General features: G+C 33.4%; 2 protein-coding genes across 5 annotated transcripts; both read right to left on the bottom strand.

Annotated features, from left to right (window-relative positions):
* Nucleotides 1–965: 965 nt before the first annotated feature.
* Nucleotides 966–5,182, bottom strand: LOC17877032 (protein MADS AFFECTING FLOWERING 5). Of its 2 annotated transcripts, XM_023782838.1 has the most exons (8): nt 4,938–5,182; nt 2,595–2,652; nt 2,043–2,104; nt 1,856–1,955; nt 1,714–1,755; nt 1,471–1,521; nt 1,323–1,363; nt 1,185–1,216 (listed from the first exon to the last, which is right to left on the bottom strand). In XM_023782838.1, the coding sequence occupies exons 1-7, from the start codon at nt 5,120–5,122 to the stop codon at nt 1,343–1,345; spliced, it is 519 nt and encodes a 172-aa protein (XP_023638606.1). In that variant the 5' UTR covers nt 5,123–5,182; the 3' UTR covers nt 1,185–1,216; nt 1,323–1,342. The 2 variants fall into 2 exon arrangements, with proteins under 2 accessions (XP_006279830.1, XP_023638606.1); XM_006279768.2 differs by lacking the exon at nt 1,323–1,363 and having other exon boundaries at nt 966–1,216.
* A 1,142-nt stretch (nt 5,183–6,324) lies between these two features.
* Nucleotides 6,325–7,765, bottom strand: LOC17877009 (agamous-like MADS-box protein AGL70). Of its 3 annotated transcripts, none has more exons than XM_006281217.2 (6): nt 7,676–7,765; nt 7,408–7,469; nt 7,232–7,328; nt 7,077–7,118; nt 6,731–6,772; nt 6,325–6,545 (listed from the first exon to the last, which is right to left on the bottom strand). In XM_006281217.2, exons 1-6 carry the CDS (start codon nt 7,763–7,765, stop codon nt 6,444–6,446), a joined length of 435 nt encoding a protein of 144 aa, XP_006281279.1. In that variant the 3' UTR covers nt 6,325–6,443. The 3 variants fall into 3 exon arrangements, with proteins under 3 accessions (XP_006281279.1, XP_023638616.1, XP_023638609.1); XM_023782848.1 differs by having other exon boundaries at nt 7,607–7,713; XM_023782841.1 differs by having other exon boundaries at nt 7,408–7,713.
* Nucleotides 7,766–12,554: the final 4,789 nt, after the last annotated feature.

Here is a 12,554-nt window from a genome sequence, read left to right as displayed (position 1 = left end):
TTCTTAAACATGAGATCTCACATCTTTCGAAACGTATAGGGCTTTCAAACTTGCATGAGTTCTTACTATAAAAATTATGATATCTTAAAAGAGGGAGCCCGTAGCTTCAAACATGTTTTGGTGTAATTGTCCATTTTTTTGGCTCAAGTTATTTCCTAATTATTTCGGGTTTTGTCTGATTGTCTTAAGTATTTTACGAATACTATGTGTGAGTGTGTGTGTCCTTGTTCAAAGATGTACATTCTCTTCTCTTCTTTAATAATCATATGTTTGTTGAAACTCAATCGTTCGACGTAGCTCAACAATTTTATTACATATATATATAAAGTAAATTCGAATTTAAATGGAAAGAAGAGAATATGAGAAACTAATTATTTGTATATCCAACCACTAATGCGACAAGTGTGTCTAAACTCTATTAGAACATCATAACCCTCTTCCAATTTCCGATCCCCCCAATTTTTCCGGTTTCGACTTTGCCAAGTTATTCAATAATTGCTCGTCGAGTGAAGAAGCTACTTAAACTAAACTACCCAACATTATTGGGCCGACAACAAAAATATTGGGCTGGATACTGTTCAAGCTACACTCAAGACTATTTCGTGGTCTCTAACCACTTTCTAGGATGATTATCAATTTCAAATAGGGCCGAATCTGGGCTCAATATTCACGGCTACGAAAGCCTTTTACCGACTGACTTTCCGCCTAAAATCACTTAAGAGAGAAAAAAAAAAAAAAAACAGAGTTATCTAAATGACATCACTCTGATTTAAAATTTCCCATTAAAAAAAGATGAAAAAAACTACCTGAAACTTTGCGACGAAGGGAAAAGTAAATATATTTTTTTGGCCTAAGGGTTCTTCACGCTGAAGGAAGCAAAACTTTTGATAAACTAACCTAATTCCTTTTTTTTTTTTAACAAAACAAATCCAAACAATATATTTTTATTATCTTGACTCCGAAGGTAACAATAAAAATCAATACATTATTTCATACTCCGAAGAAGAGGTTATTTCACATATATTTGTAGCTTTCCTTATGAATTATAAATGTGATCCTCTCCTTTTTTTTTTTTTTTTACATTTCGAATTTTCGAATCAGCAGTTTGGTGATGGTGTGGTTACTTGAGAAGCAGGAGGGTCTCCGGTGTGTTCTTGCCGCAGCTACTTTCCGGTGACACTCCTCTTACATCCTCTGTTTCCAGAGACTTCTTCATCTGTAAGAATATTTGTTTTTATAAATCTATAGCTAGTAAATAATATTACTTAAGGATCTACATTTCTAGGTAATGGTTTTGTTTCTTTACATAAATTAAATCTCACTCAAAATTTTGTAGCATCCATCAGAGTCCTTCAACTTTCATCTGTAAGAAACTTTCTTACAGTTTAAAAGCATGTTTCTTAAGAAAGATGAGAGTCTTCAACTGTCATACGTAAGCAGTATATGCAAGTGTCTTTGTGAGATGGTTACCTTTGAAAGCTGGCTAGTCAAAATTTGGTTCTCTTCTCTTAGCAGCTTCTCCTGTTTGGACAACATCACAACTTTATCAGTTTTTTTCTTCTCTAAATCATCTTCCTAGCATTTTGGTGGTCCATCCAAGGGGAAAATGGAATTTGATTAAAAATTAATTCACAACCAAGAATTTAGAAATCAGAAGACATATCTAGAGTCAGCATAGCTTGGGATGGCCATTAAATACCAAAAAATACTAACCTTCTCTTGATGGGTCTTCACAAACTCCATCATTAGTTCTGTCTGCCGAAAGAACATTAAGAGTTATGTCAAACTGGGGAAATCATCTGTGAGGTGCTACATCCAAACACGGCTGAGAATTACTTAGTAACTGCATTTATACCTTCCTATCTCTAGTTACAGACAGAGCAGTCTTGAGCTGCTCTTCCAGGGACTTTAGAAAATCTATACTTACATTATCGCTTTTAGCTTCTTCAAGCTTGCTGCATATAATAGATTTACCAAAAAACAAATTTGATCAGAGAGAAGAGGAGGGGGGGAGCGAGGAGTCTTAGACTCTTAGTGCTAACCATTGGACTATTTCTAGTAACTCCTTGTGTGAAAGATAATTCCTACTTGTTTCCGCAAGATCCTGCCATGAAAGAAATACTGTGAATTTCTTGTGTTTCCAAGAGACACAAATGAATCCAGACCTCGAATGTCAAGTTCGGAATACGACAAGTTTAAAAACTTTTTCCCTACACTGGCAGAGAAGAATGAACTTCCCCTATGTCAATCTCTCTCCACAATGTTAAGGCACTACACAAATCATCAACGTGACAACCATCTCAATGGACTATTCTAACTAAGCTCATCTCAACATATGCATCATTAGACTTTAGAGCATTTAGTATACATATGATTCTAACCGTCAAGTTTGAAACCATGTAGTAGACTTTCTAGTGCAATACCCGGCTGTGAATAACAGAGTATCTCTATTCTGTTCTTTATCCACAATGTTAAGGCAATAAAGTCTTAACATAGCAACCAGCTCCATTGACTGTAAACTAGATTCTAAATGCTCATCTCAGTCACCTATGCATGTATACCCATGCCCCTGAGAGGTTCTAAGAAAAACTTACCGAGGTTTTAGTATCATCTGCCTGCTGTACTTCGAAACGACTAAGAATCTTGGCCATGCTGGAAAGAAATCAAGAGATAAACAAAAAGAGGCATCAGAGATGATCTACTCCAAAACACATAATATTATTGTTAGAGAGAAAAAAGTTTCTATGTATAGAAATGTTCTATCATTTAATTGATTCGTAGCATATAATCGATTAATGTTAGACTGTTAATTAAACACAAGGATTGTATATTAAATCGTTAGTGTATATAGCTAAAATAACACTAAGGGTCGTTATCCATTTTTTTTTTTTGTATTTTTTTATAACGGTATCTCTATTACTCCATATATTGCTTTAAGTTTAGTTTTCATTTTTTAGTCCACAATCTTTACTTTTTTATGTGATGCATATACATAGGAATAAATCTACTACTAATACTGTATAAAGTTTGCAATAACTCTCAAGTGCATTGTTATATGTAACCAACTCTGCAGCCCCTAAATTCTTTTCAACTTAGAAAGGTTTTGGATGTCGTACATACAGAAGATGAACATTTTCTTCACATGAGTTTAGTTAACTACTCACTATTTTCTTATCAAAACGACAGGAATGACTAATTAGTGTTATTTTAAGGAACTAACTGCAGTCCAAAAAGATTAACTGGATAGATAGAAAGAAATACAATATTTCCCCTTACGATGAAATTTATATTCGCAAGTGAAAATCTTTAAAAGTTGATGAAAACAACATTCAAAAATCATATTAGAAAAGCTATAACTACCCTTCAAACTCCACATAGTATTGAACGCTTAAAGCTCTTACACAATAATCAACCGAACTAGACGATTGAACAAAAAAAAACCTTTAGGGAAGATTAAAAATTAAAAGTGGGATTTACCACTTAAACAATAATCAACATAAGATTTTAAAATACTTCTTAAACAACAAGCCAAGAAAGTGGGGTTTACCACTACTTTAGGGAAGATTAAAAATTCATAGGATTGACCCCAAATCAAGCCCACAAAACACATCATAAAAGCAAGCTTAAGTATGAAAGTGCCTCTAATATAGGATAAGTACACTATTTTCACAAATTCATTCCTACTTTCTGATCTATTTCAATGAATCTAAGTGAAATTTGATTAACTTCATCTTCACGTTGCTAATAGCATCATAAGCTGTGAGTTGAATCTATGCAACTAGTGAGACACGTAAGAATCACTATGCATCTAGTGAGGCAACTAGTGAAACACCTCTATGTATATTGCCACTAAATTAAGTTATCAAAGGAGCTACAAAGAATTTAGCTATTATTGAAGACAAGCGAAAAAAAAAGTTCCACCAGTCTTATCTACAATTCGTGCATGTGACTTACCATTTTAACATGTAATTACTTTCATGATCTAAGCATTTGTGCTGTTAAAATCCAGGCAATGCTAAGAAGCTTTATATTTAACGACGAATGTTTATATTCCCATTTCTACAATATCACTCAGGTCATTGTAACACATAGAATTTATAAAGGAATAACAAAATATACAATGATGGTGGAGTGGAGACTTAGTTTAGTTGGCCCATGAGACCCACTAGCTCGTTGAAGAATTGCAAAAAAGAAGGGAGTTAACAATTCAAGGAGAGCACGGAAAGAGCTACTCAGTATATATGTATGTATGTACACATGATTGGGGATTGGAGTCCAATGGTTTAAACAAATAGTTAGACCATTTTAATCAACTTAAAGTAACAATCATCTTCTGATCTACAATACACTTGTAGTTAACCAGATTTTAAATGCGGCATGTATTCAAATCTAAAGACCCTTATAATCTGCTGCATTACTTCATTTCAAATCTACCGGAGGTTCATTGAATTGAGTAAAAAGAGGATAATGAGCCAAGACTAATCTCAAAAAATAAAACAATGTACATTGTTCTTCTACAACTCTACAACAGACCATGGAAGGACACAAACCTTAAGATGCCTTGAAATCCCAATAGACAAACATACAATACGATTACCACGTGTAGAAAAACCAATCTCTCCAAGTGCATGCAATAATATTCCCAAAAAGAAAAAGATAAAAGAAAAAAGAAATACAAATTCCGGCAACATATGAGAAACAATAGAAAATGAAAAAGAGACACAAAACAAACACCAAGAACATATTTGGGCACCACATTGTTTGATTTCAAAGCTACACATCGCTCGTGGCAAGAAACAAAACAGGTAACTCAGCTAAAAGACTCGAAAAGGGGGAAAACAAAACCCTAGTTCTTTAGTTTCTATTTCTTTCTCGCGAAAGACTGACTATATATACAACAAAAAAAAAAGAGGCTAGGAAAAGATAATTAGTGTTACCTATCGCCGGAGGAGAAGCTGTAGAGTTTTCGGGTGGAAGAGACGATGACAAGAGCAACTGAAGATTCACATAGAATTGAGAGCTGACGAGCTTTCTCCATAAGACCATTGCGTCGTTTACAGAAAGTGACTTGTCTACTGCTTTTGTCTTCAATTCGTTTGATCTCAACTTTTCTTCTTCCCATGGCTTCCTTCTTTCTCCGGCAAAGTCTTATCTCCTAATTTGATTCTGATGTCCGTCTTAACTGACCGGAGGCTCTGAACGTTTTTCCTTTTTATTATTATTCCTTTTTTTTTCTTCTTTTCTTTTAATTGGTTCTCAGCAAAAAAATCTATGAAGGTATGCTTTTTTTTTTTTTGTTAAACGAAAGAGAGAGAGAGGACCAAAAAAAAAAAATTAGACACAGTAAGAAAGAAGTGTTAAACGGTTCGTATTAGTAGAGTTAGGACACGTGTTAACGCATGTCGAATTACCTGATGGCGCGTTTTTCCTACTTGCAGATATTTCAACTAAAATCTTTATATTATCATTATCTCTTCCATATCAATTTGGAGTCTTTTGTTATTTCTCTTCGTCGAAAGCGTAACAAAATGCAATAAGTCGAAACTTTATCGTTCGTCTTATTTGATTCGTATCACTTTTCTTAAGTTTTTGTAATGGTATACCCGTCCGTCTATGCATACGTCGATGGGATTGGGTGTATGTATCCAAACAATGGATGCGACATTTAGTCATTTACTCTACTTTCGAGTTTCTAGTTTCGAGTTTACTCGTTGAGACTCAAACCAAACCAACCCCATGAGGCCATAACAATCAGCTCATGACTTATCAGTTTGTTCGATTCCTCTTATTGCTTCGGGTTGTAAACCTGAACCCCATTTCTGTTAGGCCCAAATAGTATCTTTAATATCCAAATATAGGCCCATTTAAAATTTGGTAGAAATGATTTGATGATTTTTATTGGGCCAATCAATAAACTAGTTATGATGAGCGAGTGAGACGAAGTCTTTCTGCCATCTTTTATCTTCTTCTTTTCTGAAAGTGCTATTTTTGGAGTACATCAAAGCAGAATTGATAAACTTGGAAAAAGGACAAAATATCTGATATGGTTCAGCCATAGCTGCTAATAACTTTATGCCACGTAACGTACGGAAGACAAAGTGATGACAACTAAACAAAGGGAAACAAAAGGAATCAAGAAACTCTCTCTAGGGTTCTTCACGCTGAAGAAACAAAAACATTTAAAATCCAAATCCGTACAAGAAGACAAACACACGATTTACTGATCTTGTCTACGAAGGTACAACAAAGATCGACGACTTTTATGTTACTTTTACAAGCTTCGTTTTTTCTTAATTACCTTAATTTCCACAATAGAGAGGAAGATAAAGAAAAGGTTTGAGATTATGCAGCTTTGTCTAATTTACAAACTGTTTTGCTTTTTTCAACTTCTGAATCAGCCTTGTATGAGTTTAAGGTGAAAACTCAGCCGGTTGTGATGGTGATTACTTGAGTAGCGGGAGAGTCTCCGGTACTTTGTTGCCGGAGCTATTTTCGGGTGATATTCCTCTCCCACCTTGGGTTACCAGAAACGTCTTCTTCCACATCTGTAAGAAACTTTCTTACATTTCTTTTTCTACAGCTACTAAACATTAACAAGAAATTAATCTATATATATATATATATGTATATGTTTATGTTTATGCAAGTGTATTATAGATGTTTTATATCTAGATAGTGTATCAAATGATTAATTAGTTTCATGAAGCACAAGGGTTTGTGTCTTTGTCACCTGGCTAGCCAGATACTGGTTCTCTTCTCTCAGCAGCCTCTCCTGTTTAGACAAGATCATAAAGGTCATCAGTGTCTAACAAACTTTTCAAAGCTATCTGAGCATCCTCATTCAAATTGGATGAGAATCACCGAATTTCATCAAGTTTCAGATTTTTTTTTTTTTTTTTCATTTGTTATAATTAGGGTTCCATCTAATAAAGCAAAGAATGAATCAGGAACTAAGACTAGACCTAAAGATATATCTAGAGTTAAACTTGGTTTAGTGATCTGCAGACGGTTCGTATATAGTATAGTATTCAAGAATCAGCATACCCTACAAAGCAAATAATAACCAAAGCTCTAACCGTTTCTTGAAGGGACTTCACATCCTCCATCATCAGTTCTGTCTACAACAAGACATTAATTAAGGATTTATGTCAAAAAAAAAAATTCTTGTAAATCTAACTAATCAAGATATTTTTGGGATAATTGGTTCAATCACTAGCAGCAGTATAGATACCTTCTTAGCTCTAGTTACGGATAGAGCAGTCTCGAGCTGTTCCTCCAGAGAAATTAAGGAATCTACACTTACATTATCGACTGGTTCTTCAAGCTTGCTGTATTCATAAGTTGCCAAAGGAGAAAAAAATATTTTTTATCAGAAGAAGAGGGGGATAAAGGTGAATTAGTGCTAACCTTTGGACCATTTCTAGTAACTCCTTGTGTGGAAGATAATTCCGAGTTTTTTCCGCAAGATCCTGCACATGGAGAAAACGAAGGGAATGGTCAGAAAGATAGCGAAGTTCTTGAGTTTTCTGAAAAAAATGCAACTTTAGGGAACTAAGTCCAGCATGAGAAATCCAAAACATTGAGTTATCTTAGGCTCGGCCAGTACCTTTGTCGCATCACAACATCAAAAATCGCTTCCAGAATAATATTTAAATGATGTTCTTAGCTAACTTACTAAGACTTTAAGTTCATCAGCATGTTGTATCTCGTAACGATCGATGATCTTGGCCATGCTGGAGATATCATGAGCAAAACAAAAATACATTAGAACAATAATTTACGCAAAACCAGTTCAAAACTACAGACTATAAATAGCATCAATAGATGACTTTAAAGAGAGACTGAACCCGAGTGGAATAATGCTTATTGTTACTCCCCAATATATTTTTATAATCAACTTTACTTCAGTAGGCGTCTATGTATGAAACAGTTAAGTGTACATATATAGCTAAAATCCCACTTCTGGTTTTGTTTACTTTTTGGTCTGTTTTAGCTTTTAATTCTCATTCCATCATATTTCATTATCCTATCCATGCATATACATGTGTGTAATTTTTTTTTTTTACTTAAAATGTAAAACTAAAACTGTAGTGCTCTAATCTCTGAATTCACAATATCATTCTCATAGAGTTATCTATATACAATTTACCTTGCCAGCCAATGAAAGTCAATTTCAAACTGCTCCCTATGACAATTGACTACCTCCTTTTCACTAAGCTAAATCAGTGTTACACAGAATATAAGCCAAAATCTTAGGTTCATACTTCAACATCACAAGGCTAAATGTTGTCAGCATTCTCCAGCGAGGACAAGCCAAGCTAAAGTGGGTTTGTCATTTCAGGATGAAGGTGCTCTAATCCTAATTGGTGTTGTCCATGATTACATGAATATACCTTTGTTACGAGTTTAGAAACGTCTTAAGCTGTAATCTAACATTAATCACAAAAAGAAGAATAACTAAAAAGTTACGCATCAAAATCTTAATCTCAAGTGAAAACACTTTGTATAGTGCCACTAAGTTGAGGTACAAAAACAACCACCAAAGAAACTAGCTACAACAAGAGTTTGAGTATTGTAAAATGGAGGCAAATAGAGAAAGATTTTAATAACTATATATACAGTCTGAGAACTGTTACAAATTTAGCATATATGTACATACTATCATGATCAAGCATATTTGGTGTTAAAATATAGGCAATGAGACGGGAAATATATATTTAACAAGGGTTTCATTCCTATTCTATATATAGAAGACATATTTTGCTTATCCCGTTGTTCATTTCTGTAAGTTTTATATAAGAAACACACTCTCACTAATTCATTAATTGTAATCACATTCGAAATGTTTTAATAAAGATGTAGTTGAGGTTTATCCTAAATGGAAGAACGTCAAAAGATCATATGGTTAGGAATATCCACAACCAAAAATAGAAGACTTATCAAATTCAATCAACAAATCAAATGGTTGTAGACTACTTGTTTCAACCTATCGGTATAAACCGGCAATCGATCAATTTCTACTAAATTAACCCTCTAGGCCACTGCGACAAACAGAAGGTCACCGTAGACTGAGGCACAACATCTTGAGGAGCAACAAAAAGTCAACTCACTAATCTAGACATATTTATCTCATATGGTGTCATATGCACACACCAATTACGATTTAAAGGGTTGAAAGGCTGGAAATCGATATCCGGTTGGATAAGTAAGGTGGCATGTGTGGCAAGTATCAATGAGATAAATTATCAACCACTGGAATCAACCTTCAAAAAAAACTATAAACCTTTGGAAGGTACTTAATCAACAAAAAAAATTGAAGAGAATTTACAAAACAAACAGTACACAATACATTCAAGATCAGTAATTGCACCTACTTTTTTTTCTTCCCCCTTTTTTTTGTTTTTGTTTGTTTTTGTTTGTTTAAACGAGAGAGCAAAAAATAATAAGTGGAAACGGTTTGTGTTTTGAAAGCGGCGAAGAGTCGTGTAGCCTAGTAATCTCTTTTGTTTTTGTGGTCGCGTTGTTAAAATAAAGAGGGGATTATTAACCTTAACCCGGTCGGTTAGACCGGTTTGAGACCGATCATCATCCCCACCTAACGAAATTTGGTTTTAAGCTATTTTTTCTCTCTCTCTCTATTGTTGTTTCTTCTGTGGTTTTTTAAAGTGATCGATCTCGTCGGTTTTGATTTTATGAAATTAATTCGGATACACTGATCATATGGAACCGGGTACGGTTTATTTTAAGGATATCAATTATATTTATTAAGAGGGTCGGGTTCAAACTTTCTCTACAATGGATGAAGACTAGATTTGAGTTCAAATATTTCAAAAAAACATGTCGTCCGGTCCGCTCATACTGATTATGCATAATGTTGGGATAAATTTCAATAACATATAGTATGAATATCATCGAACTATAATAAGAACAAAAATGAGTCGTAAAAAAAGGTCATCTTAAACATCAACATACAAGTTCTACAAATATACCGAGTATGGAAAGAAGTAAACATCATTAAGATTTTGAAGTATTCTTGAAGTATTTGCTCTTTTTTGCGTATATTCTTGAAGTATTTGCTCTTTTTTTTCTAAAAGAGCAGAGAGATTAAAAGAAAAAAAAAACTTTTATTGGAACTTCGAGCGACCTTAAGTCATTGACCATTTTTATAGGTGTGCATGTTATATTGTTATTTAACTTGTCAACGGTCGATCTATAACAATACCAACGATTTCGCCCCATAATGGTTTTGATCAAAAACTGTTTGGTATCATCAACTAGTCTCCTCTCCAAGCTTAGTAGGCAATTAGGCATTAAGTGTTTTTTTTTGTTGTTGTTAAAATAATAATACTACATTTACTCAGTAGTCAGTACTGCTGCTGCATATACCATCTTTTCATCGATTTAGACACATACTTCAACAAAACGTAACGGTTTAGGTTCAGTCTTCAAAAGTCAGTTAGGAGGAATGGTTGGTAACTAAACTAAATCGGCACTTTTCGTTGGGTTGACGGCGTCCATGTTAGGCTTTTCCAAAACTCCGCTGATTTTGGACCCGAAAAGTTTAAGTGTAGTCTTACTTAAATGGGTCAAAATTTACATTGTAAACAAAGGCCCAAATAAGTAATCCCGCTTTACTTGACCAAAACGCTTTGACCACTCCGCTTTACTTCCTGAGTTCAGAGTACAGACGAAGCTTCGTCTCTGATCCGGTGAGTCAAATTACAAGATACCAAATGAGTCATGTTTTGATATCGAGTTAATCAATCATATGCTGTTTACATAAATGTTTTCATTACTGAAACTAAACATAGTATGATTTAAGAAGTCTCCAGTCCCTCTAGCTAGCTCATGTTTCGAGGTACAGTTAAAAAGAGAAACTCTTGTGTTAGCTTTATCTACAACTAGGTTTTTGATGATTATTACTATTTTGAAAGCTTTGATTTTTTGTGTAAAAGAAGCAAGTTGGTTTCAGGCTCTTGTCTTAGTGAAGTGAATTTGATCACTTGCGTAAGTTAAGTGTCTAATTGGTATGATTTTTCATGACTACGTTTCAGAGTACTAAAATGTTAATACCTTACATTATGTCAGGGAACTGTATACGTTAAGTGGAATTCTCTTAAAATGATAGAAAGTGAAAACTAAAGTACTACATAAACCAGACACTTTTTTTTTTTTTTTTTGGTTTTAATAAACCATACACTTGTCTAGGCTTTTTCTTTCAAGTTGGTAGGAAACATCAATTACTTATTAAAAAAATATAAATAAATAAAACAACTAAAAATATGAATAAAAAGGGAATCTATTGGTACAGAACCATACACTTGTTTTGCTTTTTGGTTTAATGGACCAGAGATTTATGGAAATAATTGGTTAGGTCCTTTGATGGGTTCCATTGTTGATACCTTTGTCCTTTTGTGCTCTCACAATATTGGTTTTTTTTTTTTCCTTTATTTCTTACCTCATGTACCATTCACTGATTCTTCACCCATATTAGAAATATAGCAATTACAACGTTGAATGTAACAAAAAGTTCTTACATTTGTGGGGCTGTGTGAAAAACAATGATTATAACTTTTATAATTGTACTCAATTATGTACATCAGGATCAGTTTAATAACATTTTAGTATCTATGGAGTTTTTAACTTTCTTTACTAATAGTGTTCTCGAAGTCGAGAGAAACCTTTACTTACTTTGGAACAACGAAGTTGCTGCTGCTTTCACTAAAAACAAAAATAAAAAGGTGAGAAGCAACGAGGAAAATAATGGTATTTAGAGAAATATATAGTGAGAGACAAGACAGTGCAGCTATATAATATATGAAGGGAGGCTTATGTGTCGAAACGTTTTTGGACATTTTGGTGACGCATTCATCCATTTTATGTGCCCACAATAGCTTTTCTCCTGTTCGTTCGTATTGCTTATGATGATATCATCGAGCTAGAAAAAATACGAAATTAAAAATGCAATCTTCGATTACAAAAACATTTGCAAACTGTATCCATCCTTCAGATAATTACATTATTTCTTCTAATTCATTTATAGATTGAAAGCAATATATAATTAAAACGATAACTTTGGGTATTGATTGAATAAAGGCAACAATGGGTATGAAAATCGAACTTTGTTACGTAATCTCTAATTAATTGATCGTCTTAACTCTTTAATTTTAATTTCTTATCAAGTTTCATTACTTACACGGTTACACCAATATGATGATGATCCCTACTATAGTAAAAGAGAAGTACAAAAGCTTCTTGGGTCGGGTTTTTTAAAAAAATTAACCCGAAATTTTTCAATTGGATTTTACTAAAAATTTAAAGATATTAAATACCAGTTTCCATATATATTATTTCGAAATCTACCAAATTAATCCATCAATATTGGTTTTGGAAAGTACATTAATCTTAATTTGTTTAAGGAAAAATACATTAATGTATGATTTTGTATATTGGTTTAACAAATTAACCTAAAAATCAGAAATATAAATTAAATATAAAATAATTATCAAATTATCCATAATATTTTAAAACAAAATCTTCCTTAAATATCTTAT

Source organism: Capsella rubella, unplaced genomic scaffold (assembly GCF_000375325.1).
Source record: "Capsella rubella cultivar Monte Gargano unplaced genomic scaffold, Caprub1_0 scaffold_8, whole genome shotgun sequence".
NCBI lineage: Eukaryota > Viridiplantae > Streptophyta > Magnoliopsida > Brassicales > Brassicaceae > Capsella > Capsella rubella.
This window is presented reverse-complemented; position numbering and strand designations above follow the sequence as displayed.

What these genes read in the sequence shown, in the direction of transcription:
- LOC17877032 (XM_006279768.2), bottom strand. Translation starts at nt 5,122, where the DNA reads ATGGGAAGAAGAAAAGTTGAGATCAAACGAATTGAAGACAAAAGCAGT. An exon ending in TTACTAGAAATAGTCCAATG is followed by an intron (nt 1,956 to 2,042) that starts GTTAGCACTAAG and finishes TATTATATGCAG; the next exon opens with CAAGCTTGAAGAAGCTAAAA. An exon ending in TGACTAGCCAGCTTTCAAAG is followed by an intron (nt 1,217 to 1,470) that starts GTAACCATCTCA and finishes ATATTCTTACAG; the next exon opens with ATGAAGAAGTCTCTGGAAAC.
- LOC17877009 (XM_023782841.1), bottom strand. Translation starts at nt 7,580, where the DNA reads ATGTTTTGGATTTCTCATGCTGGACTTAGTTCCCTAAAGTTGCATTTT. An exon ending in TTACTAGAAATGGTCCAAAG is followed by an intron (nt 7,329 to 7,407) that starts GTTAGCACTAAT and finishes TTATGAATACAG; the next exon opens with CAAGCTTGAAGAACCAGTCG. An exon ending in TGAAGTCCCTTCAAGAAACG is followed by an intron (nt 6,773 to 7,076) that starts GTTAGAGCTTTG and finishes TTGTCTAAACAG; the next exon opens with GAGAGGCTGCTGAGAGAAGA.